The sequence below is a fragment of the Gossypium raimondii genome, chromosome 7, assembly GCF_025698545.1.
Source record: "Gossypium raimondii isolate GPD5lz chromosome 7, ASM2569854v1, whole genome shotgun sequence".
NCBI classification, from domain to species: Eukaryota; Viridiplantae; Streptophyta; class Magnoliopsida; order Malvales; family Malvaceae; genus Gossypium; species Gossypium raimondii.
The window spans coordinates 53,250,598-53,278,504 of NC_068571.1; the positions used below are offsets into that span (position 1 = coordinate 53,250,598).

A 27,907-nucleotide genomic window follows, 5' to 3' on the forward strand; every position below is an offset into this window, starting at 1 on the left:
AATTGTACAAATAAATGAAAATTTTAATAGAATGGACTAATTTACTTTTTGATCTAATGTATAGAGGCTAAAAAGGCCTCTATGGTACTTTCACCATTTCTATTACTAATAATAAATAAGTCATTACAAACATTTGTATTTTGTAGCTATATGATTAATACAATTCTCTTTTTTTCCAAAAATATTTTTCATGTTAATTTTATGGTTCATATTCGGAGTTCGTAATTGTCCTTCCTAATAATATAATATTCAAAGTGGAACCTACATTTTCCTTAGAAGTGCAATGTATCTTACCACTGAATACAACACTTCTTAATAGGACAATTGCTTTTAAGTAACACATATTTGTAAATTATAAACAAGACCTTTTTTTTATCTTAATATATTTAAAAATTGAGAAAATATGAATGAAATTAAATTATTCAATTATAAATCAAAATTGACTGTCAATTACAGACAAAATTTTAGTTCAACTGACACTATCGTTGTTGCAACAATTAAGATGCGTGTTAAAGTATACTTAAGCACGTATTATCCTTTTATTTAAGGGTTATAGAGAAGTAAAAATTATTTAAATTCAATTTGGATCTAGTACAATTTTATTTTTGCTACAACCAAGTTATCCTCTATGTTTGTTTTACCATTTATAGAGACTAATTTTTTTGGAATTCATGGTTGCCCTTTTCAATAGTGTTACCTTCAAGATATGAGCTCGAATTCTTCTATTAAGAGTGTAATACGCCTTAACATTACACTCTATACTTGTTAGTGGAATTTGACATATAAAGAGTTATAAAGTTGGAATGTTGGCGAGTGGTAAGTTTTTTATTTTATTTTTAGGATTGTTAATTCTCTAACATTTTGAAGTTGAGTGACCAAAACCTAAACTTACTCAAAGTTTACTGACCTTGAATGTAATTTACCCAACTTTAAAAAAACAAAAAGGTTATAAGCAGATTCAAAAGATGAATAATCTCACAATCATTATTGATTCTGACATGAAATTAGATAAACAAGACAGCCAATGAATTAATAATACAAACTACATATCAACTTAAAATTTGGAGACTTAGTTATGCTTCTGGTGTTTCTTGTTCTGCTGTATATACACAGTAATTGCAAATATAACCAGACTAGCAACTGGGGAAAACCTTGCATATATTGAGCTTAAACTTGAAAAATCAAATCTTTCTACTTTGGGATCCATTATGTAGTCAAAATAGAGCACAAACAGCCTTACTGAAGTCAATCCAAGGTAATAGCCTTCTTTCAAGCACTTAACAGGCATTGCTATAAGTCCATTGCTAATAATCTGAGGAACCAAAAAGAAGTCTTGTAGGAAATAAACAAGATCCACCATTACAGCCATCCAAGTTTGCCACTCATGTCCAACAAGCAAAATAAGAAATCCAGAAGCATATATGGCCATGGAAGTCGACATAACCCTTTTCTCTCTAGGAACATATCTTAGTTTAGATGACCCTTCAGACATTGTCTTGCTTCTAGATTCTATTACCATATAGACAAGTCTTGTAATAAGTAGTAACATGACCAGTAAAAGAGCCTTTTCGAAACTTCGAACAAGTTTCAACATTCCATATGATGGATGTGTATTAGGCAAATCATAATCTTGAGATCCCATTGATTTCAACATTAATTTGGCATTACAGATCAATGGAAGGCTATATCCAAGGAACTGAAAAGCAAGCATGGTAGTAGAAATGTAAGGAACAATGTCTGCATTTACCTTCATGTATAACAGCTGGTTCCATATGATTGCAATCGACATGGTGAGCAGTAGACTGCCTATGATCGCCTCGAAGTATGCTCGTTGAGTATCTGCTTCGAAATAATCTAGATAATTACTCGAATGAACATGAATGTTGATCAAGTTAAAGTAGAGGGGATCATCTACTTTCCTTTGGCTGTTGATGGTGATCTTAGCAGTTGGTTTTTTCCACCATTGTAAATTCAGTGGTGGGTACTGAATGTTCACTGATATAAGACAATCTTGGCCTCGTTCTATGCCGATGCTCTTGACCAAAGCCTTCCTACATCCGACCAAATGCATCTCACCGAAGCTAGGATCATATGCACCTTCCAGGGACAATTCTGAAACATCTTTATATGCTGTTTGCTCGCGTTCTTTCTCAGTTTTGAATGCGAGATGCATCGATACGTTCCATAACCGGCAACTTGTGAGCTCATCTTTTGTAATGACTGGTTTGTGGCTGAGATTTCCCTTCACTAAATTGGGGTCAGACCATCCAGATAATGGACCTAAAGAAAGCACCTTGATATGAATAAGGACTCGAGATTCCGGTCCGGCAATCAGTTGATCATCAGGGACTACAGAGCCATATAAAGCAAGATTACTGGCCAGTTGGTATAACTGAGAGAGTGGCTCTTCTGCATCTTTTAGAGCTGGATACTTGAAGAGCCATTGCTTGGCAATGTTTAAAATTTGATGAGGTATTGTTCTCCTCTCAAATGCATTGACCAACTTGATCATGGAATAATTATAAGATAAATATTCAGTGAAATCTCTGGTGTTTATCCCCTGCATTGCACTAAAATATAAAGGATTGTCCAAACCTGAATCCTTTTTCACATTGGATATGGTTCCAAACAGGAAGCTTCTCTGCTTAATGGAAAATGAACGTGGGAAGTACATTGAGATCACATAATCACATCCTTCGAGTCCTGAGTCGACCGTCCCTTGACATCCAACCATGGAAAGCTGTCCAGAAGAAGAATTCCATATACCCTCAACAGCTAAAGTCGACCCTGAAAGGCCAGTTCGTAAATTTTCCAAAAATCGGAAACTTGTTTTGGTAACTGATCTCAGCACTGCAGTCACCTTTACACTGCCGGTTCTGTTTGTATCTTGCTCGCATTTGACATGCTGGAAAATGAGCTTAACCTCATCAAGACTCGAAATACCAGTAGCCTGCATCTCCTTCTCGAGAACGAAAGGGCCTAATTTGCCATGGATCTGGTTCTTATAGCTGCTGTTGAACCTGTAATTTGGAGCAATGCTTAAAAATATTTCTCGATACTCATGGTGAAGTACTCGGCAGAACTCTTTACCAGTAAGCATATGGACACCATCTTCCATCAACTCATCTTGGTAAGGGGGTGGATCAAAAGTTGTGGATTGGACCAATTCTGAACTAAATTGATATTTCGAGTGGCCACTCAACTGAGAAGATATATGAACTTTACTGAAGTACCTTTGCCCTCCTTGTTCATTTAGACTTCTCATTTCTCCATAGATTGCTCTTTGTGTCAAGTTGAAGATTTTAGGATAGCGTAAAACAAGCAAAACTTGATCATCTTGCAAGAAACGAATATGGCGGTGATTATAAGTGGGAACATGGCCGGTTTGAAGCTCCCAGAACGCATCATAGTCACATGTGTCGGTACAAGGCAAGGTTGAAGTTGAACTTCCTACCAAGCACATCAAACGTTCTTCTCCATTATCTTCTACCTCCATATAAACCCCTTCGAAAACAATCTTCATGACCGATGAGCCTGGATTCATATTAGGCTCTATGCCACCATAAGAAAATGACCAGTCCTTGGATATGCCTACAGATAGAACCCCTCCAAGACTTACTGTGTTTTGAAGTTGCTGGATGGAGTTGACATCCTTTACCTCAAAGGAAGCTAACTTAAGTAGGGAAGTTGGAGGTTGACTGCTCTCAAGGTTGCCATTGTCATCAAATTGTATCAATGGTGCCTCATCAGTTTCCTGCTCCCAATCACCAAGATAGAAGGAGAGTTCATTCTTGAGCCTACTTCCCCTGTTGACATCAGGTTTTAGTTCAGAAGCTAAGGTTAGAAAAGAGCTGCAATGCTTTTCGATATCGGTAGACCGGTTGTATGCAATGACAACTGAAGAATCCGGCAGGGTCGGGTCGAAGTCGTAAGGTGGCATAAAACTAGCTATTAACACAGGCAATTCAAAAAATATCCAGAGGAGAAGAACAACAAAGAGTTGAACCTTCATTGTAGGATATTTCATCAGCACTGCACCCCAAGGTACCCCTTAGTATGCTTAAATAATGGTGCCAATTTCCAAAAGTCAAATGTTAGACATAAATTGTTTAATGCATCAGTTATGGATGGTACTGACAAGCTACTAGCAAATGTTCTCAAAAAAGAGTCGAAATGTTCAAAGGAAGAATCTTTTATGGTGGCAAGTTTGAATATAATACATAACAGCTTACATGGCCATGTTGTTGGTAAGAGACAATCCCAAAGTCAACATTGGTATTAAGCCATATTAGCTGGTAAAGAATCTAATAATTGCAAACTACATTGGGTTATCTCAAAAACTATGGAAAGGCAAGGGCAACTATTATTTTTTTAGAAGCAAGTGTAGTTAGCCACACCAACATGCTGATAAAACAAAACACAGGCAAAAGCCTGTCCACCTATGGGCAGCCAACCATTAGATATGCCTTGCAATGTTACAAATGCACCCATAGTTATATAAATAGAAATGAAAGGGAGAAATAAATATGCTTATTGGGTCGAGTGATAATGAATTCAATAATTTTTTGAATAAAATTTTGAGTTTAGATATCATAAATAGAGAAAATAGTGTTAAAAGAAATTTCTCCCCTCTATAAAAATCTAACTCAACTTAATTTCAAATTTAATCGAATATAAATATAATTATTGATGGGTAATTTTGTATACTATGGATAATTATAATGTCACATTTTATTAATGGGATAAATAAATTTTTTGTATAATCAAACTTCTTCTAACAACCTTATTTGTTTGTCAAAATTTTGGATGTTATAAAGAGGTGCATATTATACATTTGTAATAACATTTGAGATTTAAATTATATGTGATTATTTTTCAATCTTTTAAATTAAAAACTACAATATATTAATAATATTATTACTCGGTGAGTTAAGATAATATCTTAAATATAATTTACAAATAAAATTTTATTTATAAAAAATATTTTCATGTAATAAAATATGATTAATATATATTTTTATTACACCCTAAAATACACTTGTCACACCCTTAATCCGCTTGTGAAGTTTTCTAGACTCATAAGTGGTGTATAAAATATTTTTCCAAATTTGAAACAAGAGACCCTATTATAAATGATAAAAATAAAACATAAAAAAAATTGTACAATAAATTTAGTTGTTATAAATAGTGATTTATAAAATAAGATATATTATTATGAGGTTGTTTTTATACTTAAAACCCCATAACTTCTAGATGTTTAATCAAAATTTTATTTAATTTTTAATAAATATATTTTTAAAATTTTGGGTAGTGTAATAGTTAGGCTAAAAATGGGCCAAGAATGATTTAAGATGCAAGCCTGAATTCAACCCAAAATTTTATTTCTTCATCCAAGAAAGCTAAAACATGTGTAGTAGTTTGGGCTAATTGGATTAGGTTGGTTTTTGTTTGATATTTGATTCGTCGATTATAGTTGATCGGGTATATATTTGTATTTTTATTTTTATAACTGTTTTGTCTTTGTACTACTAAAAAGTTAAAACGAATTTAATTTTTTAAATAATATGTTAATGACTACTTCACAATAGTGTATAGAACTATTGTATGGAGTATAATTTTCATTTTAGAAATACTTGCAATGAAATTGAAGAAAAATTAGGGCAAATTTGGATTCACTAATATATAGTTGTTAGGCACCATTCCCCCACCACTACCATCAAGAATATTTAAAGACTAAAAACATCAATTCGCTTTCACTAAATCAACAACAATAACAAAAAATCGAAAACACAACTATTTTTTTGTTGTGCTTTATTCAAAACATAATAATATTCTTGATATCTTGTAATGAGGTCATGTAGGATATTACGTGGCACTTTTTGGTCACAAGCTTCACACGATCACCCACGACCCTCCACATGTTTTTATCCCAATATAAATCCTCACCCTTTCTTATTTAATTTCCTCAACTAAACCAAAACCTCCTAATTTTATTACTTGTCTTCCCCTTCAAGCCAACGACAAGAGTAAAAAACTTCACAATTACCACCTTCCAATCATGAGCAGCTCAAACTCACGTATCATCATGCATGGTGGTGATAATAATATTAATAGTATTATGAGAGAGTTATAGACAGTACTCGTTCATACATCATGTCTTTAATATGACAATTATCACATAGTATAGCTAGTCCCTTCAAATTAGCTTCAATAATACCTTTAATTAACATATTTTACTTTACCATTATACTTATGGATGGAGAGCTCAATGATAGGGACCTACACCCAGTCGGCCTATCTTTATAAATACTTATTCTCAGCACTAGGGCAAGTAGCCCACATGGTCTCTATTTTGCTAAAACTCAGGCTTGACTTCCCAAACCAGTTTCCCATATCATCTACGGTATGAACCATTTCTATTTTAGTAGCTTTTCACATTTCCTATGATGTGAACTACTCCATTAACTCGTTTTATTTTTTGTATAATTTAATTGTTACAACAATTTTAGTAAATAAATAATATAATTATATTAAAAGTTTTTAAAATTAAAAAATTGATTCACTGCACTCCATCAAATATAGCAGTAGACTATTGGCCGTAACAGGTGGTCTAGGGATTGTGGCCCATATCAAATACTAGGCTCATTTACAGACTATGAATGTATGGCATAAATAACGGCTAAAACCTTTTATATGATGGTATTCCTTTTTATTTATTTTTCTCTAAAAATGCTATAATTTCAAATTTTAAAAAAATATGGTTGGAAATTTTTTTGGTATTCAATAATTATATTATATTCAATTAAATCTGAAATTAAGTTGTGTTAGATCTTTAAATAGGGGAACAAAATTCTTTCAGCACTATTTTCTTTTTTCACAATATTTGAACTTAAAACTTTATTCAAAAAAGTATTGAATTCCTTATCACTCGACCCAATAAACGTTTTTGTTTCTCCTTTTCATCTTTCATTTGTGTTTATATAACTATGGATGCATTTGTAACATTGCAAGGCATATCTAATGGTTGGTTGCCCATAGGTAGACAGGCTTGTGCTTTTGTTTTGTTTTATCAGCAGGTTGGTCTGGCTAACTACACTTGCTTCTAAAAAAATAATAGTTGCCCTTGCCTTTCCATAGTTTTTGAGATAACCCAATGTAGTTTGCAATTATTAGATTATTTACCGGCTAATATGGATTAATGCCAATGTTGACTTTGGGATTGTCTCTTACCAAAATGGCCATGTAAGCTGTTATGTATTATATTTAAACTTGCCACCACAAAAGATGCTACAGTTGCTTCCTTTGAACCTTTCAACTCTTCTTCGGGTAATCATTTGACTTTTGGCAATTGGCACCATTATTTAAGCATAAAAAGGGTGCCTTGGGGTGCAGTGCTAATGAAATATCCTACAATGAAGGTTCAACTCTTTGTTGTTCTTCTCTGGATATTTGTAGAATTGCCTGTGCTAATAACTGGTTTTTTGCCACCTTACGAAACCGACCCGGCCGTGCTTGATTCTTTGGTTGTCATTGCATACAACCGGTCTACCGATATCGAAAAGCATTGCAGCTTTTTGTTAACCTCAGCCTCTGAACTAATACCTGATGTCAACAGGGGAAGTAGGCTCAAGAATGAACTCTCCTTCTATCTTGGTGAGTGGGAGCAGAAAACTGATGAGGCACCATTGATACAATTTGATGACAATGGCAACCTTGAGAGCAGTCAGCCTCCGATTTCCCTACTTAAGTTAGCTTCCTTTGAGGTAAAGGATGTCAACTCTATCCAGCAACTTCGAAACACAGTAAGTCTTGGAGGGATTCTATCTGTAGGCATATCCAGGGACTGGTCATTTGCTTATGGTGGCAAAGAGCCTCGTAGGAATCCAGGCTCACTGGTTGTGAAGATTGTTTTCGAAGGGGTTTATATGGAGACAGAAGAGAATGGAGGAGAACGTTTGATGTGCTTGGTAGGAAGTTCAACTTCAACCTTGCCTTGTACGAACACATGTGACTGCGATGAGTTCTCCGAGCTTCAAACTGACCATGTTACCGCCTACGATCACCGCCGTATTTGTTTCTTGCAAGATGATCTAGTTTTGCTTGTTCTACGCTATCCTAAAATCTTCAACTTGACCCAAAGAGCAATCTCTGGAGAAATGACAAGTCTAAATGAACAAGGAGGGCAAAGGTACTTCAGTAAAGTTCATATATCTTCTCAGTTGAGTGGCCACTCGAAATATCAATTTAGTTCAGAATTGGTCCAATCCACAACTTTTGATCCACCCCCTTACAAAGATGAGCAGATGGAAGATGGTTTCCATATGTTTACTGGTAGAGAGTTCTGCCGATTACTTGACCATGAGGATCGAGAAATATTTTTAAGCATTATTCCAAATTACAGGTTCAACAGCAGCTATAAGAACCAGATCCATGGCAAATTAGGCCCTTTCGTGCTCGAGAAGGAGATTCAGGCTACTAGTATTTCGAGACTTGACGAGGTTAAGCTTATTTTCCAGCATGTCAAATGCGAGCAAGATACCAACAGAACCGGCAGTGCAAAGGTGACTGCAGTGCTGAGATCAGTTACCAAAACAAGTTTCCAACGCTTGGAAAGATTACGAACTGGCCTTTCAGGGTCGACATTAGCTGTTGAGGGTATATGGAATTCTTCATCTGGACAGCTTTCCATGGTTGGATGTCAAGAGACGGTCGACTCAGGACCCGAAGGATGTGATTATGTGATCTCAATGTACTTCCCACGTTCATTTTCCATTAAGCAAAGAAGCTTCCTGTTTGGAACCATATCCAATGTGAAAAAGGATACAGGTTTGGACAATCCTTTATATTTTAGTGCAATGCAAGGCATAAACACCAGAGATTTCACTGAATATTTATCTTATAATTATTCCGTGATCAAGTTGGTCAATGCATTTGAGAGGAGAACAATACCTTATCAAATTTTAAGCATTGCCAAGAAATGGCTCTTCAAGTATCCAGCTCTAAAGGATGCAGAAGAACCACTTGCTCAGTTAAACCGACTGACCAGAAAACTTGCTTCAGATGGCTCTGTAGTAGTCCCAGATGATCAGTTGATTGCTGGACCGAAATCTCGAGTCCTCGTTCAGATCAAGGTGCTTTCTGTAGGTCCATTATTAGTGGAGGGAAATCTTAGAAACAAAACAGTCATTACAAAAGATGAGCTCGCTAGCTGCCGATTCTTGAATGTATCGATGCATCTTGCATTCAAGACCGAGAAAGAACTCAAGCAAACAACATATAAAGATGTTTCAGAATTGTCCCTGGAAGGCGTATATGATCCTAGTTTGGGTGAGATGCATTTGGTCGGATGTAGGAAGGCTTTGATCGAGAATATGGGCATAGAACGAGGCCAAGATTGTCTTATATCAGTGAAAATTCAGTATCCACCACTGAATTTAAAATTGTGGAAAAAACCAACTGCTAAGATCACCATCAACAGCCAAAGGAAAGTCGGTGATCCCCTCTACTTTAACTTGATCAACATTCATGTTCATTTGAGTTATTATCTAGATTATTTCGAAGCAGATACTCAACAAGCATACTTCGAGGCGATCGTAGGCAGTCTACTGCTCACCATGTCGATTGCAATCATATGGAACCAGCTGTTATACATGAAGGTAAATGCAGACATTTTTCCATACATATCTACTACCATGCTTGCTTTTCAGTTCCTTGGATATAGCCTTCCACTGATCTGTAATGCCAAAGTAGTGTTGAAATCAATGGTACCTAAAGATTATGATTGGCCTCCTCCAGCAAATGGAATGTTGAAATTTATTCAAAGTTTTGAACAGGCTTTTTTGATGGTCATGTTACTACTTATTGCAAGACTTGTCCATATGGTAATAAAATCTAGAAGCAAGACCATGTCTGAAGGGTCCTTCAAACTAAGACATGCTCCTAGAGAGAAAAGGGTTCTGTTGACTACTATGGCCATATACGCTTCTGGAGTTCTTATTTTGCTTGATTCTGTTGATAAACAAAATGGGCTATGGCAGACTTGGAGAGATGTAATGGTGTATCTTGTTTTTGTTTTTCAAGACTTCTTTCTGATTCCTCAGGTTATTAGAAATACGGTGATGGGAATGCCGGTTAAGTGCTTGAGGGAAGGCTATTACCTTGGATTGACCACAGTAAGGCTGCTTGTGCTCTATTTTGACTACTTAATGGATCCTACTATATATACCAGAGTGGGAAGATTTGATTTCTCAAGTTTAAGCTCAACATGTCTAACGCTTTCTCCGGTGGCTGCTCCTGTTATATATGCAATTATAGTGTACATACAGCAGAACAACCAGAAACATAGAAGTCTCCAAAGGGTAAGCAGATATGTCGTTTGCATTATTAGAGCATTTCTAATATTATCCTTTGTTTATCTTGTTTATCTGAATTAATCAATAATGGTTGTGAGATTATTTATCTTTGGAATCTGCGTAACTTTAACTATTATTCCATAGAAGTCAAATTCAAGATATCAATATTCTAAATTTATAACTCTTTATATGTTAAATTCCACTAAGGAGTTGGACAAAAAAGATTTCCTTGAATGAGTATTGGATGCAATTTTAAGGTACATTAAACCCTAAAAGATTAGTTTCTATATACTGTAAAATGAACATACGGGTTGACACCCTCAAATGAGAAATCTCATTTTGTGATCCCTTTAAAATTTATGAAATTTTAAGTTAGTATATGGTAAAATTACATTTTGCCCCTCAAATGATAAACTTTTAATTTAGTTCTTTAAAAGCTAAAAAATATAAGCTATTAAAATGGTAAATTTACATTTTAGCTCTAATAAAAATATTAAAATAGTTTATTTTTTAACATTATCCATGCATTGATCAGTGTGCAATGTTCTGGTTGGTACAACCGGAATTAATCGAAATGAGCCGGTGCAATCAGTACGGACCAAAATTTACGCTGGTGCGAAAAAGCAAAGTGGCCGTTCCAGTTTAATGGTGCCAGTGCAATCGGAACTGGTGTAGAACCAACGTATTAGATTAATTGTTGAATAAACTCATTCACAAAGTAAGGCTCCGCAAAGTAAAATTGATGAATTCGAACTGCATTAATAAATCTCTTGTCTTTATTACAACTATATTTGATGGAATGTATATATTTATATGATTTATGGTTCGTGAACCAATGTTTCAATTTACAAAAAAAAATAGTAAAATTATATTATTTGATTTATTAATAAAATTATTGTAACAATTAAGTATATAACGAGGTGGTTTGCATCATAAAGAATGCAAAAAGCTGCTAGAACAGAGGAGGTGGAGGTTCACACTAAAGATGGTGGGATGAAAAGTCAGGCTTGAGTTTTAGGAGAATATAAATTATATGGGCTACTTTGTATAACTTCATTTGCCTTTGTGCTTAGAAGTATTTATAGAGGGAGCTGATGGATAGATAGTTGGATATTCATTGAGTTCTCTACTCACAAAGACACCGGTAATATGAGAAATATCAGTATTATTAGAATTAATTTCAAGATATATGTTTGATGAATCTAGTGAATTCACTAGAAAAAGGGTGTAAGCCATAGGAAAGCTTAAGTGACTGGTATTAGTACAGCATATACTTAGGAGGTAACATAGAAGTAGGGTAATAATTAAAAATGTACTTTCCGTTGACAAATATAAACAAAATTGCATAATAAAATGAAACCAAAAATTCCTGTCTTCCTTCACACTCTAATTCCCTGCTTTTTCTGTTTTGGGACAAAGCCATTCTCCACTGTCCCTCCATATATTCTTATATATGGTCAAACCATAAATAGTCCTCGAAAGGGATTGTTGATAATTCAATGGAAAAGCCTTAATTAATTCAACATTTTAAGCTTTTATATATCCGCAATTAATGGATAGCAATCGACTGCTTCTACTCACAACAATTCCAGTAAGCTACCTATCAATGTTTGAATATCTTGATTAATAAATTTCAACAACTTAAACACAATAATCCCGAAATAAGTTGAATCGTATTAAGAATTTTTTACTTGAAATTATCTGAAATCTGAAACCAATATCATCCAAATTACAACGCTAAATAAAATTTTATACTTGTACTCTTCACAAATATGAAATTTAATCCTTATACTTTTATTTTAGGAATTCAGTCCTCTATTTTTCAAATTTCAAAATTCAAGTCTAATTATTAACCCTATTAAAATTATTTCATTAAATTAAGGTTCATTACAATTTATAGCATTGTACATTATTACCAAGTGATCATTACGGAACATGACAAGTGTTAACTTGTTAAACTTACTATCTAGCCATCATTACAGAGTACATGGTAGGAATGTTTTCGATAGGACGAGGGTATTTGTAACATGAGAGATCTCACTATTTATTTTAACTCTGATGGGATAAAATAGTTGAACCCACATGATGTTTGATAAATGACTTCGTATTTTGAACGAAGTCCACACCATCCGTTGTTTAAGTGGTAGTCTTCTAGAGAGGACGATTTCACAAGTGATTTTCTGATATGCTGGTGACAGATTTTCTGTTTAAGTGTCTTCTAAACTTCCCATATATTCTAACATGAATGGAGTACAACAAAAACTAAATTCTTATAACAAAAGGAATATTCAAAACGAGAGGATATGAAAGATTATGAAAAACACGTGTCACGAGGAGAATCTCCTTTCCTCTTTGCTTTGCTTTTTTTAAAAAAAAATCAGAGTGAAATTAAAAGACTAAAAGGGGTGGGGGAATGTGTAGTGCAGAGATAAGAGAAAAAAAAAAGGGCATGGATTGGAGTCTTGTACCAGAAGAGATGTTGCTTCTAGATATTAATTTTGGGGGTTCTTTTAGAAAGAGAGAAATACCCATCATTAAGGGAATTCGATGCAGTCGTCTCTCACAACACATGACATGAGCTTGTCTTTTTTTTTTTTTTTTTACTTTCATGTAATGTTTAAAAAAAAGAAGCCATTTCTTATCGTTTTCAAGTGATGCTCCTTGTCATAATATCCCTAAGTTTGCAGAGAAAACATGTTGTAATTTGGGAGAGAATCTTTGTTACCTTCCTAACCACTTTCATTAAAGTTAGTAGCAGAAGATTCCCAGGGTTTTTTCTTTTAACCCTTTTTTTCCCCTTAATTTAATCACATTACAGATATATTCCTTCCTTAAGAGTCAAATATATATGATATTTCTTTTCTCTCTGCTGAATCCCATGCACCCCATTATAGCGCAATTATGCAACTTTCGAAACCAATAAACAAAGTTGCATTGCCTTGGATACTTAATAGCTAATCGATATACAGTGGGATCAATGCCAGGTCTACTTTATGTGTATACATATTTATAATTTTATAGGGTTAGTTTAATGTAAAATCCTAACATTAATACACACTATTTGATATTTAGGCGAATCTAAAATTATTGTTTTAGGGAGATTAAAATTAAATTATAAATTTTGAAAGGTCAAAATGTAATTTTATTATTTACTAATATATAATTTCATTATTCTGAAGGGATTAAATTTTTTATTTATTTTGGGGGCCAAAGTGTAATTTTATTATATATTAATTTATAATTCTTTTATTTATAAGTGGTTTGATGTCAATTTTCTATTTTGGGAGCCTATCCCCCATTAAAACTACCCTTTGAATTTGACTTAAATGTTTATTTTGGTACTTGATTTTTTTTGCCCCAGTTATGTAACCATGTTTGTTCTTTTTACTAGAACATGCATGTTGATCCAGATATTAAATTGAACATTAAAATTAAACTCAAGTGCCAAATAAGATATTAATTAAAAAGTTTTTGAAATCTAGGGAAAGAATCAAAAGGATAATACATCTTCCTAAGCAAAAATAAAAGCAAAAAAACACTAAAAGAAAGAAAGCAACTAAGAAGAGGAAGAATAATCTTTTGCATGGGTGATTTCGAATTTCGTACAAAGACTAAGCACATGACCCTTATGTTTTTGCTTTTGGACCCTTGTTATTGAATGTTGATTGATTCCCTTCTATCTCTATTTATTTATTTTTCTTCTTTTAATTGCCTTTGTTCTTTGCCCTTAATTACCTTTATCTTTATTTCCCTCTCTCCAACCCTACTTTATTCCCCAATTGAAACTCACCTTTAAAAGAACCGAATCCTCATTGTGTTCACAAACCACTTATAATACCCTTTCCTTCTATTTGTTGGTGTGTGATCTTATAGCTAGCATGTCACCACTATTCTTCCAAACAACAACTTTTATCAGATAGTTTTCTTTTTCTTCTTCTCTTGTCTTTTATTACAGTCAGACACCCCGTACAAAAGCAAAAACATGGCATCATCTTCTTCTTCTGAACTAACCCTTGATTGTAAACCCCATGGCCATTTTGCGGCGCCGTCCAAGTGTTACGCAGACCAGCAGCAGATTGTTGTTGTTAATCATACATTGAAGCTTGAAGACTACCTCTCTCGTCTCGAGGAAGAACGCCTTAAGATCGATGCTTTCAAACGTGAACTTCCCCTTTGCATGCAACTTCTTACCAATGGTACTTTACATATATATATATATATATATATTATAGGATATCAATTTTGATTCTTAAATTTTTTTTTATATATAATAGAATCATCACCACCTTGAGATCCAAATGACAAGAAAGAACTCAAATATTTTTTCCTAGAGCTGATTTGATAGAAGTTCCTACCTTTTTTCCTTCTATTACAATCATTTTTATTTATGGCATTTAATTATAGTTTTAGTCTTGCTACTATTTTGAAATTTGAGATTTAACCTCTTAAGTTAAATTTGGCATGACTTTGGGTCACTCTATTTCTATAATATTATTAGTAGGTCAAATTAATAACATTGTTAGTTATAGTTATTAAAGTGATAATCTAATTTTTTAAAATATTATTATTGATTAAATATGATTAATTATATCTCCATGTGTAGTGCCAGGTCTTGACATTTTGGAGGGATAAACTAAAATTTTAATGATTTTAATGAAAATTTTAAAAATTTTGGTAGAACTAACTACTTTTAGAAAATTAGAAGGCTTAATGAGAATTTTTAAAAAAATTGATATGCCTAATTGAAACTTTTAAAAATTTTGAAAAGTTTAATGAAATTTTTAAAAGAAAAATATTTAAGGCTTAATCAAAATTTTAAAAAAAAGTATAACAAAAATTTCTAAAATTTTAGAGACTTAAATCTCAATGACAATCCGCCTATGTCCATGCGGCTCTAAGACCAAATGACTGAGAAAAATTTGCATAATCACTTTAATAGTAACATCTAGCAATTTGATCAGTTTGAATCTACTAATAATATTATAAAAAATCTAAGTAAATAAAATTGATGTAGAATGATTAAAACCCAAATTCCAATATTGTAACGGTACTAAAACCGGAATTATACAATTTATAAAAGTTAGAATTAGCTATGAATTCACACGGTTCAATATACGCATACATTTTCTAAAGAACTAAAGCAATAATGAATAGTAATAGTTATTTTTTCATTGTTCTCAGCTTTGGAGTCATCAAGACAACAACTACAGGCATACCGAGCGAATCAAGGACCAAAACCAGTTCTTGAAGAATTCATGCCCCTCAAAACCTCAGTGTCGGAGAACATGGACAAGTTCCAAACCATATCTGACCATAAAGCCAACTGGATGACCACTGCACAACTATGGAGCCAAGCAGGACATTACGAAACCAAACCACAATCCTCCTCAATTACTACATCATCCCCTAAAGACACTGATATTGGTCTGAATGTTGTTAGTCCCAAGTTGGGATCATCATTAGATTCCAAACAAAGAATTGGAGGAGCTTTCCTTCCATTCTCCAAAGACAGAAACTCATGCAGTACTGCTCTCCCTGATTTATCACTTGCTTCTTCAGACACTGAAAACGGAACATCTTGTCAACAGAGAGATGATGGGACAAGTAACAACAGAACTGATGGGCAAACAACGAATGGTTCTAATACTAATCAACCTCATAGGAAAGCTAGGCGTTGCTGGTCACCTCATTTGCACAGGAGATTTGTCAATGCTCTCCAAATGCTTGGTGGCTCTCAGGGTACATCCTCATTTTTGTCTTGTTGGCCTTTGTTTTGTTGATTTGAAGATCATATCATTGTTTGTAATCATGTTTTGATGGTTACGGTTACAGTTGCTACACCGAAACAGATCAGGGAGTTGATGAAAGTTGATGGTTTGACCAATGACGAAGTGAAAAGCCATCTGCAGGTAAACCTGACACAGTACCAAACACTGGAAAGATATGTCGGTGGCTGATCTTGAAATGCCTTGGATTTTTTTTTTTTGGCAGAAATATAGGTTGCATACAAGGAGACCAAGTCCAATTCCACAAGCAGCAGGAGCTCCAACACCCCAGCTTGTAGTCTTAGGTGGTATCTGGGTTCCACCAGAGTATGCAACCGCCGCCCACAGCGGGGATCCCGCCTTGTATGGTGCTCACCACCACCACCACCCAGCAGTTCCCCATGCACCACCTCACTTCTGTGCATCACCAGTGCCACAAGAGTTCTACACCACTGCTGCAACCCCAGCTCTACCTCCACCTCACCACACCTTCCACCACCAACTCCACAACATGTACAATGCACGAAACTCACCGGAACCTGACGTCAGGGAAGCCGGAGATCGGTCAGAGAGCATTGAAGATGGCAAGTCTGAGAGTGGTAGCTGGAAAGGGGAGAGCTGTGGGGATCAGAGAATAGGGCTAGCTGCACTGAGAGAAGAAGGTGAAGAGAGCAATAGAAGTGAGATCACTCTAAAATTCTAATAGTGTTTTTAGGGTTTAGGGTTTCAGTAATGGTTCATGCTCTATATTATTTTGAAATAAAAAAAAAATTTTAATATCTTTTGTTCTAAATAAGTGAAGCGAGGAGAAAAGAGTGCATTAAAGAAAAAGCAATCGTTTGTTTTGTACTTCTCAATTGATTTTCACTCTCTTTGCTTTCAATGTTTATTTCAGAATAAGATTGAATATTGGATTATCTGTTTTAGCATTTCTTTTATTTTCTTTTCTTGTTTTTGTGATTTTCGCTTTTTACCGACCAAATAAATTCACTTATTTAATATATAGTTTAATACATGAATTTTGATTTTAATTCAATTGTACACGAAACAAATATGTTATTTAAATAAAATTTATTTGTGTATAAAATATATAAATATTGATCATTATGTTAGTGATTTGTGAAAATTAGATCAAATAAAAATTTCATATATAAAATTGAACAAAATCAAAATTGATGTATAATTTTGAAATTTATACCCTTTTACTTTGAATATATAATAGTAAAATTTGTTAGATCTAATGATAAAAATTGATATTATTTAAATAAATTAAAAAAATAGCTTACTCCAAAACACCATCTAACGTCAATCTAAACTTAATCAAATTAACCAACGAGAGATCTCAAATGGAAATTAAAGTCAATTTGAGGAGGGCTTCATTTAGTGTTGTTATACATTGCAACAATAAAAATGAAAATTGATTTTTTTTTAATTTTAAAAAATCATAAGTTGGTATAATGGTTGATTTCCAAAAACAATTTTCTGGCTTTTCAAGTGATGTAGGGAGCTCTATTTTTGTAACTTTATGCTTCAGGTTTATGGCTGCTCTTTATAATTATGCCGTATTCAATATTTAAACCTGAATTTTTTCATTGAAACTGCATCCAATATTTTTTGGTAATTAATTTTTAACATATTTTACGAGTAGTTCACTTGCTTAATTAGGAACAAAGCTCATTCAGAAAAAAACAAAAAAAACTGACAACAATATTAGTATTCAATTAATTTCTTCAACAACTACCCCAAAAGACAAAGCTCTAGCTAGTTTACCAGTTTATTAACAACGCAGTGATTGCCATCTATTAGTAACCTATAGGCTACAAGCATATAATATGATTAGGCGTCGGTTAGTGGTTGGTAAAGTACCTACCAACTTATATGACAAAATATATGTCCCTCTCACGCTTTCCTTAAGTCTGCAGTTTGGGGCCGCTTATGCATGTACATGCATAGTACATATAGATATTACTCGATCCATATACAGTAGAAGAAGTAGAAAAAAATTTGGGAAAAAACCCCCCATGTATAGGGTTTTGATGATTGCGTAGCATAGTGACTAGCTTATCATCATGCGGCTGGAGCATAGTCGTAGTCTCCATCATCATCATCACCGTCGCCATTTCCCTCTATGCATGATGTTGCTGGAGGAGGGGTATACCCATCATCATCATCATCTGCATGCTTCTTGTACCATGAGACAACAACCTTGGAAACAGGAGACATATTGCCGAATTGTCAGCTAATCTAATTGTGGCTTGTTGTGCGATTGAATCAGTGAACATGGAAGATGAATATATAGAGGGAGATGTTGGTATAGAGATGGTGGAATTGGCATGGATAGCCATTATTTGCCACAAGGCAAGCTCGGGGAGAGTGTGGAATCAAGACCATAAAGTAGTATTACCAAGTGCCGAGCATGGGTGGGGGAAACAGGGTCCAGCCACCTAGGCTGACAATTCACCAAATTCTTACTCGGATCTCTACTCGGTCATGGCCTTTGATGTATCCCAAAGTCATATTTTGGTTTATGTCTTTAGGCAGGATGGTGGGCTAGGTAGCTGCTGGTGGCAAATGCCAATATGGACTCGAATCATATATAGGCTGATTTTGCATGATATGTAAAGCGAGGCGCATCATCATTACAACACAAAGATTTAAGTTGTAGTTGCAAAATTATATAAATGTTTAACGTGTGCTTTCAAATTTTATTATATATTTTCTCAACAATAAAATTGGATTGCGTATGTTTACTTGATTTGGGGAAAGCGTAATAGAAAGCAATTCAAAGAGCAGCAAAGGAATGAACACTTGGAGTTAGTGCTATAGAATTTATGTAATTAATTTTCAATTATGTACTGATTGGAGTGTGATGTTGTTTTTAGGAGTTTTGTTTGATGTTTTAGAATAGCAGAATTCTACTTCTCATTTATCCAAAAAAAATAAAATTAATGAGCTATGTTGAAATTTTAAAGTAACATCCTCATTTATATTTAGAATTCACCCTCACAGTCACAACCACTAAGATGACTCGTGTATTAGTGGGTGAAAGCATTGGACTAAGAGTTGCGTTACACACTAAAAGGGTTTTAAAGCAAAGTGTGATGATGCTTTAGTGATTAGGGGGAATCTTAAGTCGGATAAACATGCATGGTCCGTTGCATGGAATAAAGATAAAACCATTACTCTTAATATTTTCATGAGAAAAGGTTTGGTCTCTATTATTTTGTTTCGTGATTGCAAAACCAAATTAGATTTATTTGTTTGAAAATGGATTATAATTATTCACTAGTGATTTTTTCTGTCTTATTTCTTTTCTTTTCTTCATGATGTACACATATACCAATCAAATACAATTATATTCATTTATGGATACAAATTTCATTCAACATTTAGATCCAGAAATGCATATGTAACCTTTTCTTTTTCTTTTTTTTTGATTTTATAAGTATAAATACAACATGTTCATAAAAACTAATCTTTTGAGATTTATGATTGCTCCCAAAGTTCAAAATTGAATATTCCCTTAGAAGTGCAGTATGTTTTACCATTGTATATTATACTCAATTCTTGTTTGTATTCAAGTTTTATTGTTACTATTCATATAAAAATTACAAAATTTTCAGAAAATACAATTTGTTAGTATAACTGTTGTTTCTATATGTATATATAAATTCTTTGACGTCTCTTTGAGATGCAGGGACTTTTTTTTATCTTATGAAGTTGACAAAATCTTGGTATATGGTTAAAATAAGATAATAGCATATCTCTATAATCGACATAATAAAGTCCAAACGTACGTCATACAAGATTAAGAGATTACATCATATGCTACATAAGAAACTCAAACTACAACTACTACATACTAACTAAGGGTTTTGTGAAGCACTCTAAGGCTACATAGATTAGGTTTCCACATGATGTTAGTCCTAGGCTGCCGGAGCAAGATCGTCATCATCTCCATCACCATCTATGGATGCGGATGGAGCATGATCATAACTTTTATCGCCTTTGGCCAATGAAATATATCCATGATGACGCTGGATTTTATCATCATTTTCATGCATGAGGATGTACTTCTTAATAATATTATCATCACCATGCATTATGGTGCATGGGTTTGAGCTACCCATGAGTTTTGTGGTTTGGTTGAGGAAATTAAATAAGAAAGGGTTAGGAGGATTTAAATAGGGAGAAAAACATGTGGAGGGTCGTGGGTGATGAAATTTGAAGCGTGTTGGAGCTTGTGACCAAAAAGTGCCATGTAATATCCTACGTGGCTTCTTACAGAATAGCAAGAATATTATGTAATGAATAAAGTGCAACAAAAGGATAGTTGATTCTGTTGGTCTTTTCGGAAAGTGGTGGGGGGGAATGGCTACGTGGAATAGTGCCTAACAACTACATACGTTTATACATTAGAGAATCAAAATTTGCCTTAACAATTAATATTATCTAAATATTATTAAAATCGACATGAATGCATAAAATTTCTTCGTTTTTTTGGGACGAAATTTTTCTTCCAAGTATTTATTAAAAAATATATTTGATACAATAAATTCTTGGGGTTCAACTCAGGCTTGCATGTTGTTAACCATTCTTAGCCCAATTTAGCCCAACTATTTCACTACCCAGATATTTAAAGGTTTTAAGAATAAATTAGATTATTACATACGTAGAAACTTATATAAAATTTAAATGAAATTTTGAAATGGTAAAATTAAAGGTTCAAAATTATTCTGTCTTATGTTAAAATACACTAGTAATAATATAATTTAAGTAAAAAATATTTTTTAGTAATTTCCTAATTAAATTGATTCCCGTTAACTCGTGACATCACTTAGTTAAGAATTTTAATTATAGTATATATTGTTAGTCTTCTCTATGACAACATTTCATTATAACAACCAACTTTATTGTAGAATCGGTTTTTTTTTTTTTTTTTTTTACCTTTTATAATAAATTTTTATCTATAATAGAAATATGTATAAAATTATGAAGTACCAGTTCTTTATAACAACATATTGTCTCAGTTTTTGTAAAATTAGTCTATTCCTTTGTAAAATAAAAAAATCATAAATTTTAGTTAAGATATCATTTTAATAAAATATTTAAATTTTACATAAAAATTTCATTAATCATATTATATTAAATGAAAATAATCTTTAATAAATAAAATTACATTTTAGACATAATCTGGATTTAGAAATATATATCTTTTGTCAATTTGGCCATTATTCTTTTATTTAGCTAAATTTGACCCTCAACCTTTTAAAAAGAGTCAAATTTGACTATCAACCTTTTGAAAAAGAGTCGAAATGATTTTTTTCAATGAGAATACTAATTAAACATTGAATTTTTAAACACGGTAGCTTGCATGACAACCTACATGTGCTTCATGCTAATTTTTTTGAATTTTTATTATTTTTAATTTAAATTTTGATTTTGATTTTTTAAATTTTTATAATTTTTGAATTACTTGTTGACATAACATATAAAACAAATGATGCGCACATGAACTGCCATGCAAGTTGTCATGCCAACGACGTTAAAAATTAATGTTCTAATCATTATTTCCGTTAAAAAAATGATTTGACTCTTTCCTGAAAATTAAGGGTCAAATTTGTACAAAAAATAATAGTCAAATTAATAAAAAAATATAAATGTTAAAGCTAAAATTATCATTATGTTTAAATTTTATTGAACATATTATCTAAATCTCACTAAAATAATAACATCATTAATATATTATAGTTTTTAATTAGAAAAATTTTAAAAAATTATACATGATTTAAATTTTAAATATTGTTATAGATAAATAACATATGCCTCTAAATAACATTCAAAATTTTGACAACCTATTATTAAAAAAATTTATTTGACAAAGATTACACATTGTATATTAAATATTAGATATGGACACTTTTCAAAGGTGGCATACAATTAAAGGAAACCATTTTGAATTTTGATACTGACTTGGGTCCCTAAAACTTATAAGCCGAAGACCTTTGACCCTATAAAGTGTAAAATTTAACCAAATTATGAAATAAAATTCCACTTATCTCTCTCTATATATGCATTATCCTATGGTCTAAGAAAACCCCAATGCCTTATTGAGGGTTTTGGGTGTCATTAATCTCTTGTTGCATGTAACCATCACTCACAAAAACAAGATGATCACCATCTCTAATCACTTCTATATCATCGATTTCACCTCCTCCTTTGTTCATCACTTTACCACCAAATATCCCAAATTTATTAGCTCCAATCTCAACCAATTCCTCCATGCTCCCTGGTACTAAAACAAGCTTCCCAATGGTGTCCCCTTTTTCAGGGCAACTAATTATCACTCTACTTGATTTAACTAAAGGATCCTTCATACCTTTTGGTTGATGAACTGATAGTAATAAATCCTTCTCCACATTCTGTGACATTATACCAAACAGAGAGTTGTTGAAGTTACTGCTCTTACGCCTCGGTCGTCGAGATTTGCCTCTTGATGATCCATCCAAACCATCACCAGACGTTGCCGTAGATATGACCGGCTCGCTTGTAAACCTTCCGAGGAAACGTGCTTCATGCTTCTCTGGGATAGTCATGATTGGTTGAGTTTTCTTCTTTTCGGTTAATGATTTGAATATCATCTCGATATCTTCGTGCCCTTGTTGTGCGGCTAGGTCCCTTGGTGTCCAACCATGGATGTCGCGTTTATCGATGTCGCTGCCTTGTTCCAATAGGTATTTCACTATTTCAAAGTTTCCTTCACATACGGCGACGTGAAGAGCTGTGTAACCGTTGTACCTAGGACACGTGACGTTCCCGCCATAACGAACGATTTCTTTGAGTAAGTTCAAGTCGTTTTGCTCGGCGGCGATGCAGGCAAAATGACCAACATCTCCAACATTGATGTTTGCCCCATTGTCTTTTAGTAGTTTGGCTATATTGTCATGGCCACCTAGTATTGCCTCCCATAGTGGTACACTTCCTCCTGAATCTACATAATATAAAGAACTTATATAAATTATTTCCATATCATGTATTACAAATGATATACTAATGAATGAGGATAATACCTTTAATGTTAGGATCTGCATTATGATCAAGTAAGATAAGAACACAATTCTCACTTCCTTTGGATGCAGCTATATGCTAAATTTTCATAGGAAACAAACAGAAAAAAAAAAAAAAAGTACTTAAAAAGATTAGCATCACCTTCCATTGAAATCAAATAAAAAAAGCTGAAAGAATGTCACAAACCAGAGGTGTTCTTCCATTGTCATCGGACTCGTTAGCATTGTGCCCCTTTTCCAATAGCTTATTCAACAACGAGTCGTCTCCCTTGACTGCTGCAAAGCAAAGATTGAGAGGCAAATCCATTGAGCCACGAGCTAGCATGTTCTGTGTCTCTATTAAAACACCTTCCATAATTGGATCATCCATGTCTTTCAAATGCTGTCCAAAAAAGAACACATTAGAAATTCATGTCTTTGGCATGTATTTGCTAAAGGCTAATATATTGTCAAGTACAGCATGCAGTACCTGAAGAAGATTGTTCATGATTATGGTCCCATCTCCAACATTAGCCTGAATGATATTAAGGAATGTAGTACGGTTTAGCCGTAGTAGTTGGCATAATCTTTTCGTACGTACTGTGAAGAGTTGTGGTCTATAGCAAAGTACACCAATCTCACCACAAAGGTCACCTGCTGATGCCTCTCCAACAACCTTAAACATAAAGCAGATAATGTTTTAACTCAGTTAGCATTGGTTCATGATTTTAAGATTGATATAAGGCTAGTGTTTTAATTGATATATATATATACACAACTTACTTGTTCAACTCCATTTTTTCGAACCAATAGGTCCTGAGAAGCAAAACAGAACATTAGGGACCATTTTTTAAGACAAAGTGTCCTTTTTCTGGATAAGAAAGATTATGTGTGTGTGATTTTTCTTACCACAGCACCAGTGACAAGGATGTAGAAATCTGTAGGTGCTTCATTTTGTAGAATGACATCTTCTTTTGGAGGAAAATATTCAGCTTTCATTTCTGAGACCTTCAACATTTATTCATATATATATATATATGAGAAATCAACTAAAGAAGTAAATTGCAGTACAAGAGCTTAGCATGTTTTAAGTAGTGGATTACCAGCTGAAACAGCAAATCATTAGAAACCCCATGAAACAAGTAAACATTATCCACAAGAGAGTAGAATAGATAATGCGAAATGCTCGATCGGATGGCTTTAGGAAGGGAATCCAAAGTCTCTTGCTGCTGCAGCCCTTCAGAATCGGTGCGGTACTTTAGACTTAAATGTGCAACCATCTGATCTAGTAGGCGAGGAGGCAATTGGTTTCTCTGAGCAAAGCTTGAAGCAGCTTGAATTGTATCCCTCTGTGAATATCCAAATACAGGAAATATTATCAAAGATGAATAAAAAAATGGAAGCATATATAGCTAGTTGATAAGTAAGAATTCACTCACAAATTGTCTAGTTCTGCTAGTTCCATGGACAACCAAGTTTGTCATGTTTCCAATCAAATATGCTGTCAATCCGAGGTTGAAGAACATATAGAAAATGTCGAATATCATCTCCGGGGTATTCACAGGATGTAAATCACCATAGCCCACAGTAGTGAGTGTAGTGATGGACCAGTACATCGATGTTACATATCGAATAGACAAGCTTTGTTCATGGAAATTGTCTCCCATAGATGCACCAATCCATGTTCTTCCAGGATCACGGTATCTCGCAGCAATACGGTAATAGAAACATCCAGCACAATGAACAGCAAAAACGGTAACCTACAAAAAGACAATACAAATTCCCATAAATGGTACTGCTAGCTGCATTACTAATAAAGAACATGACTTGTTTTCTTGTTACTCACGCAAATAAGTTTCGCACATCGAACCCAAAAGTAGTTGAAGTTCTTGTCTTTCTCCAATCTGTAGAAACCAAACAATAACTCATGTCAAAAAAGTGGTAATAAACAGTTTCAACACCAATCAATGTGGAAAAAAACAGAGTTGATACCTTGAGAACAAGGCACTAACTCTACGAAGGCGCCAAAGGCGAAGCATGTTGAACAAGCCATACGAACGCAACGGCTTAGGTGAAATTCTCCGAGCAAGTTCCGATGGTATAGTGGATATCACGTCGAAAGCTAACCAAGAACTGCCATACTTCCAAGCAATCTTCTTAGGGTCATCAATGAGGAGATAAGCAGCTTTATCAAGGTATGCAACAAAGAAGGTGAGGATAATATCCAAGGCAAAGAATCCATTAACGACATTATCGGTAACAGCGAGTGGCGTATCCGGCTTTCCGAGGAACCCGAATTCGAATGGTGAAACCCAAGCAGTGTATATGACTAATAGGACCAAAAAAGTCTCCCATACCCTACATGAATCAATTCAATTATGTAAATTTTCAGTCAGCATTTATTCCTTCTAGCTTGTGTGTTAGAAATTTCATTAAACCTTTTCAAGTTCCTTGTATAACAAGCATCAAACACCCTCTAAATGTGAAAGGCATTGTACAAGTGGAAAGTTTCTAAAGATAGCTAACACATCAAGCCCTCAACTTTGATTTTAGACCATTCTTTTTTTGAGCAATAGGGTAAAAAAAATGGAATAATAAACATGAAGGAATAGGTTGGTGGCAAAAGCAAAAAGCATAGATTCAAAGTGATAAATAAAGAAGACACTTTCTAAATACCTATTCAAACCACATACAAAGACAAAGTTAACAACAGTTTTTCAACATGAATAATTGTTCTTAATGAATTTCAGTCTAGTCCTTTTTTTCCAAATAGTGAAAAATACATAATACTAACTAGAAAAGAACAAGTTTTTGCAATCCCAAAGATCGAAGAGAACCATATCTCTTAAAGGACAAATTTTTAACTTTGTCTTTTTCCAAAACAAAGGCTCACGAGATTTTCATTTTGAGTGAGGTGATATTCCCAATATAGTCCTCGTTAGATGAAAAAGAAACGAAGTTTTTACACATTGCTCACACTAGAAAGAAGAAGAAGACGAAGAACACAGAGTTGGAAACAAGCAAAAAAGTGGGAAAAGGCAAAGGCTTTGTTTATATATATATATATATATAATGACCAACCTGTAACGACGATCGTGAGGAGAAATAATATAGCTCCTGAGCTTAACCCTGCGGATACTTCTGGCACCAAGCGAAGGGATTATCCCAGTAGTTAGACTGTAATGGCTGCTCTCTCTTGAGAGATGCTCTATCTCTTCTTGCCCGCATAGTACTGACCCTCGAAACATGCCTATGTTTACTGCTTCTCTTTTGGAAATGCTGTCTCGTTCTTTTCCTTGTGTAAACACCTACAGAGAGAGAGAGAGAGAGGGGAACCAAAGGCTTTACCTTTTTTCTTTTTTCTTTTTTTTTTTGTGTTTTCTTAGTAGTAAAAAAAAGAACCTTTTTTTGGTTATGTATATATAGGAACCAAAGGTTATTTTGTTTGGTTTTGAAGTAAATTTCCGTGCTCATGCAATGACACTCTAGAAAGTGTCGCACACTGGTATTGACTAATAAGATTGGTTAAATTATGGTTTTGGCCCCTATAATGTGGTAATTTATGAATTTTGTATTTAATTTGGTATGATTTATTTTTTTATTTTTATAATATGTTATTAATTGGTCCAAATTATTAATTCCTTTAACTATTTTTGTTAAGGTGATGACGTTGAATTTGTGAAAAAAAAGTTTCGTGTTAGCCAGAACTTTAAGGGTGTTTCTAAAAGTGATCTAATCAAACAAATATTTATATATCAAAGTGTTTTCAAAAACTTTTCTTATCGAAAATAGTTAAAAATATGAATAATTTAAAACATTATTAACTTATGCAAAATTAAATTATAAATTTGAGCAGAACAAAATTCAATCGAAAGCTTTTCAAAGGCAATTTGGCCTTTCATTTTTCACGCTTCTTACGATATTACATATAGAAATATCTTTGTCTTAAATACATAAAAATATCAATTTTCAAACCATCAGTCATGCATGGGACAGACTTAAATTTAGTAGCGAGTGTACCATAAGACGAATTAATGTCCCAATTGACATTTGGTTTAGAGGACCACTTTATAATATTTTTGATATTTTATCCAAATTATATACTTCATCCACCACCAACAAATAAGATTCCATTTACTTTGTTATCCTTATTTCAATAAAATATTTTGTTAATTGTTTTAATTTCCATTTCTTTTCATTAGGTTTTGAGTTTTTTTCCTCTACTGCTGCTGAAAGATTTATATCAATATTATTATATTTTTCTAGGTAAAAGTATTATTCGACCCTCTATATTAAAGCTTATATTGCAATTTGCTTTCTACTAAAAAAATGAGTAAATTAATCTCTATAAATTAGATCAGTATTTCTTTTTAGAAATTCTATCAATTTTTTGCTGTTAAAAACTTATCCCTATAAGGTACACATGGCACGCCATGTCTCACTGTGTGGTTATTTCGTCAGCCACGTTAGTTTTTAACAATACAAATAGAAAGGACCCGTTTGCTCTTTGATCTAATGTACATGAGTCAATTTGTCTATTGTTTTAGTAGAGGGAACAAAATGCAATCTGAAAGGTCTCCAGGATACTTTTACTTAATTCTTTTATAAAAAAATTTATTATATTTATTATATATGTTTGAAGTGTTCAAATAGTCTCAAACCACGATCGAATTAATTAAACTTTAAAATATATAACTGTAAATCAAATCAATTTTTTTTTGTGAAAATTAATAATCAAATCAAA

At 33.5% G+C, this 27,907-nt stretch overlaps 4 protein-coding genes across 4 annotated transcripts; 2 read left to right on the plus strand and 2 right to left on the minus strand.

The window, feature by feature from the left end:
- Nucleotides 1-1,069: 1,069 nt before the first annotated feature.
- Nucleotides 1,070-4,012, minus strand: LOC105770171 (uncharacterized). The gene has a single exon (XM_012591254.2). The coding sequence runs from the start codon at nt 4,010-4,012 to the stop codon at nt 1,070-1,072; it is 2,943 nt and encodes a 980-aa protein (XP_012446708.2).
- Nucleotides 4,013-7,412: 3,400 nt separating this feature from the next.
- LOC105803103 (uncharacterized) lies at nt 7,413-10,433 on the plus strand. Its single transcript, XM_012635103.1, has one exon. The coding sequence runs from the start codon at nt 7,413-7,415 to the stop codon at nt 10,431-10,433; it is 3,021 nt and encodes a 1,006-aa protein (XP_012490557.1).
- A 3,740-nt stretch (nt 10,434-14,173) lies between these two features.
- On the plus strand, nt 14,174-17,034 carry LOC105769604 (myb family transcription factor EFM). Its single transcript, XM_012590750.2, has 4 exons — nt 14,174-14,548; nt 15,534-16,091; nt 16,185-16,261; nt 16,344-17,034. Exons 1-4 carry the CDS (start codon nt 14,335-14,337, stop codon nt 16,818-16,820), a joined length of 1,326 nt encoding a protein of 441 aa, XP_012446204.1. The 5' UTR covers nt 14,174-14,334; the 3' UTR covers nt 16,821-17,034.
- Nucleotides 17,035-21,950: 4,916 nt separating this feature from the next.
- Nucleotides 21,951-26,561, minus strand: LOC105768890 (potassium channel AKT1). The gene is made up of 11 exons (XM_012589545.2): nt 26,245-26,561; nt 25,156-25,521; nt 25,010-25,067; nt 24,603-24,923; nt 24,267-24,512; nt 24,073-24,171; nt 23,947-23,979; nt 23,654-23,839; nt 23,372-23,566; nt 23,188-23,263; nt 21,951-23,108 (listed from the first exon to the last, which is right to left on the minus strand). Exons 1-11 carry the CDS (start codon nt 26,409-26,411, stop codon nt 22,225-22,227), a joined length of 2,631 nt encoding a protein of 876 aa, XP_012444999.1. The 5' UTR covers nt 26,412-26,561; the 3' UTR covers nt 21,951-22,224.
- Nucleotides 26,562-27,907: the final 1,346 nt, after the last annotated feature.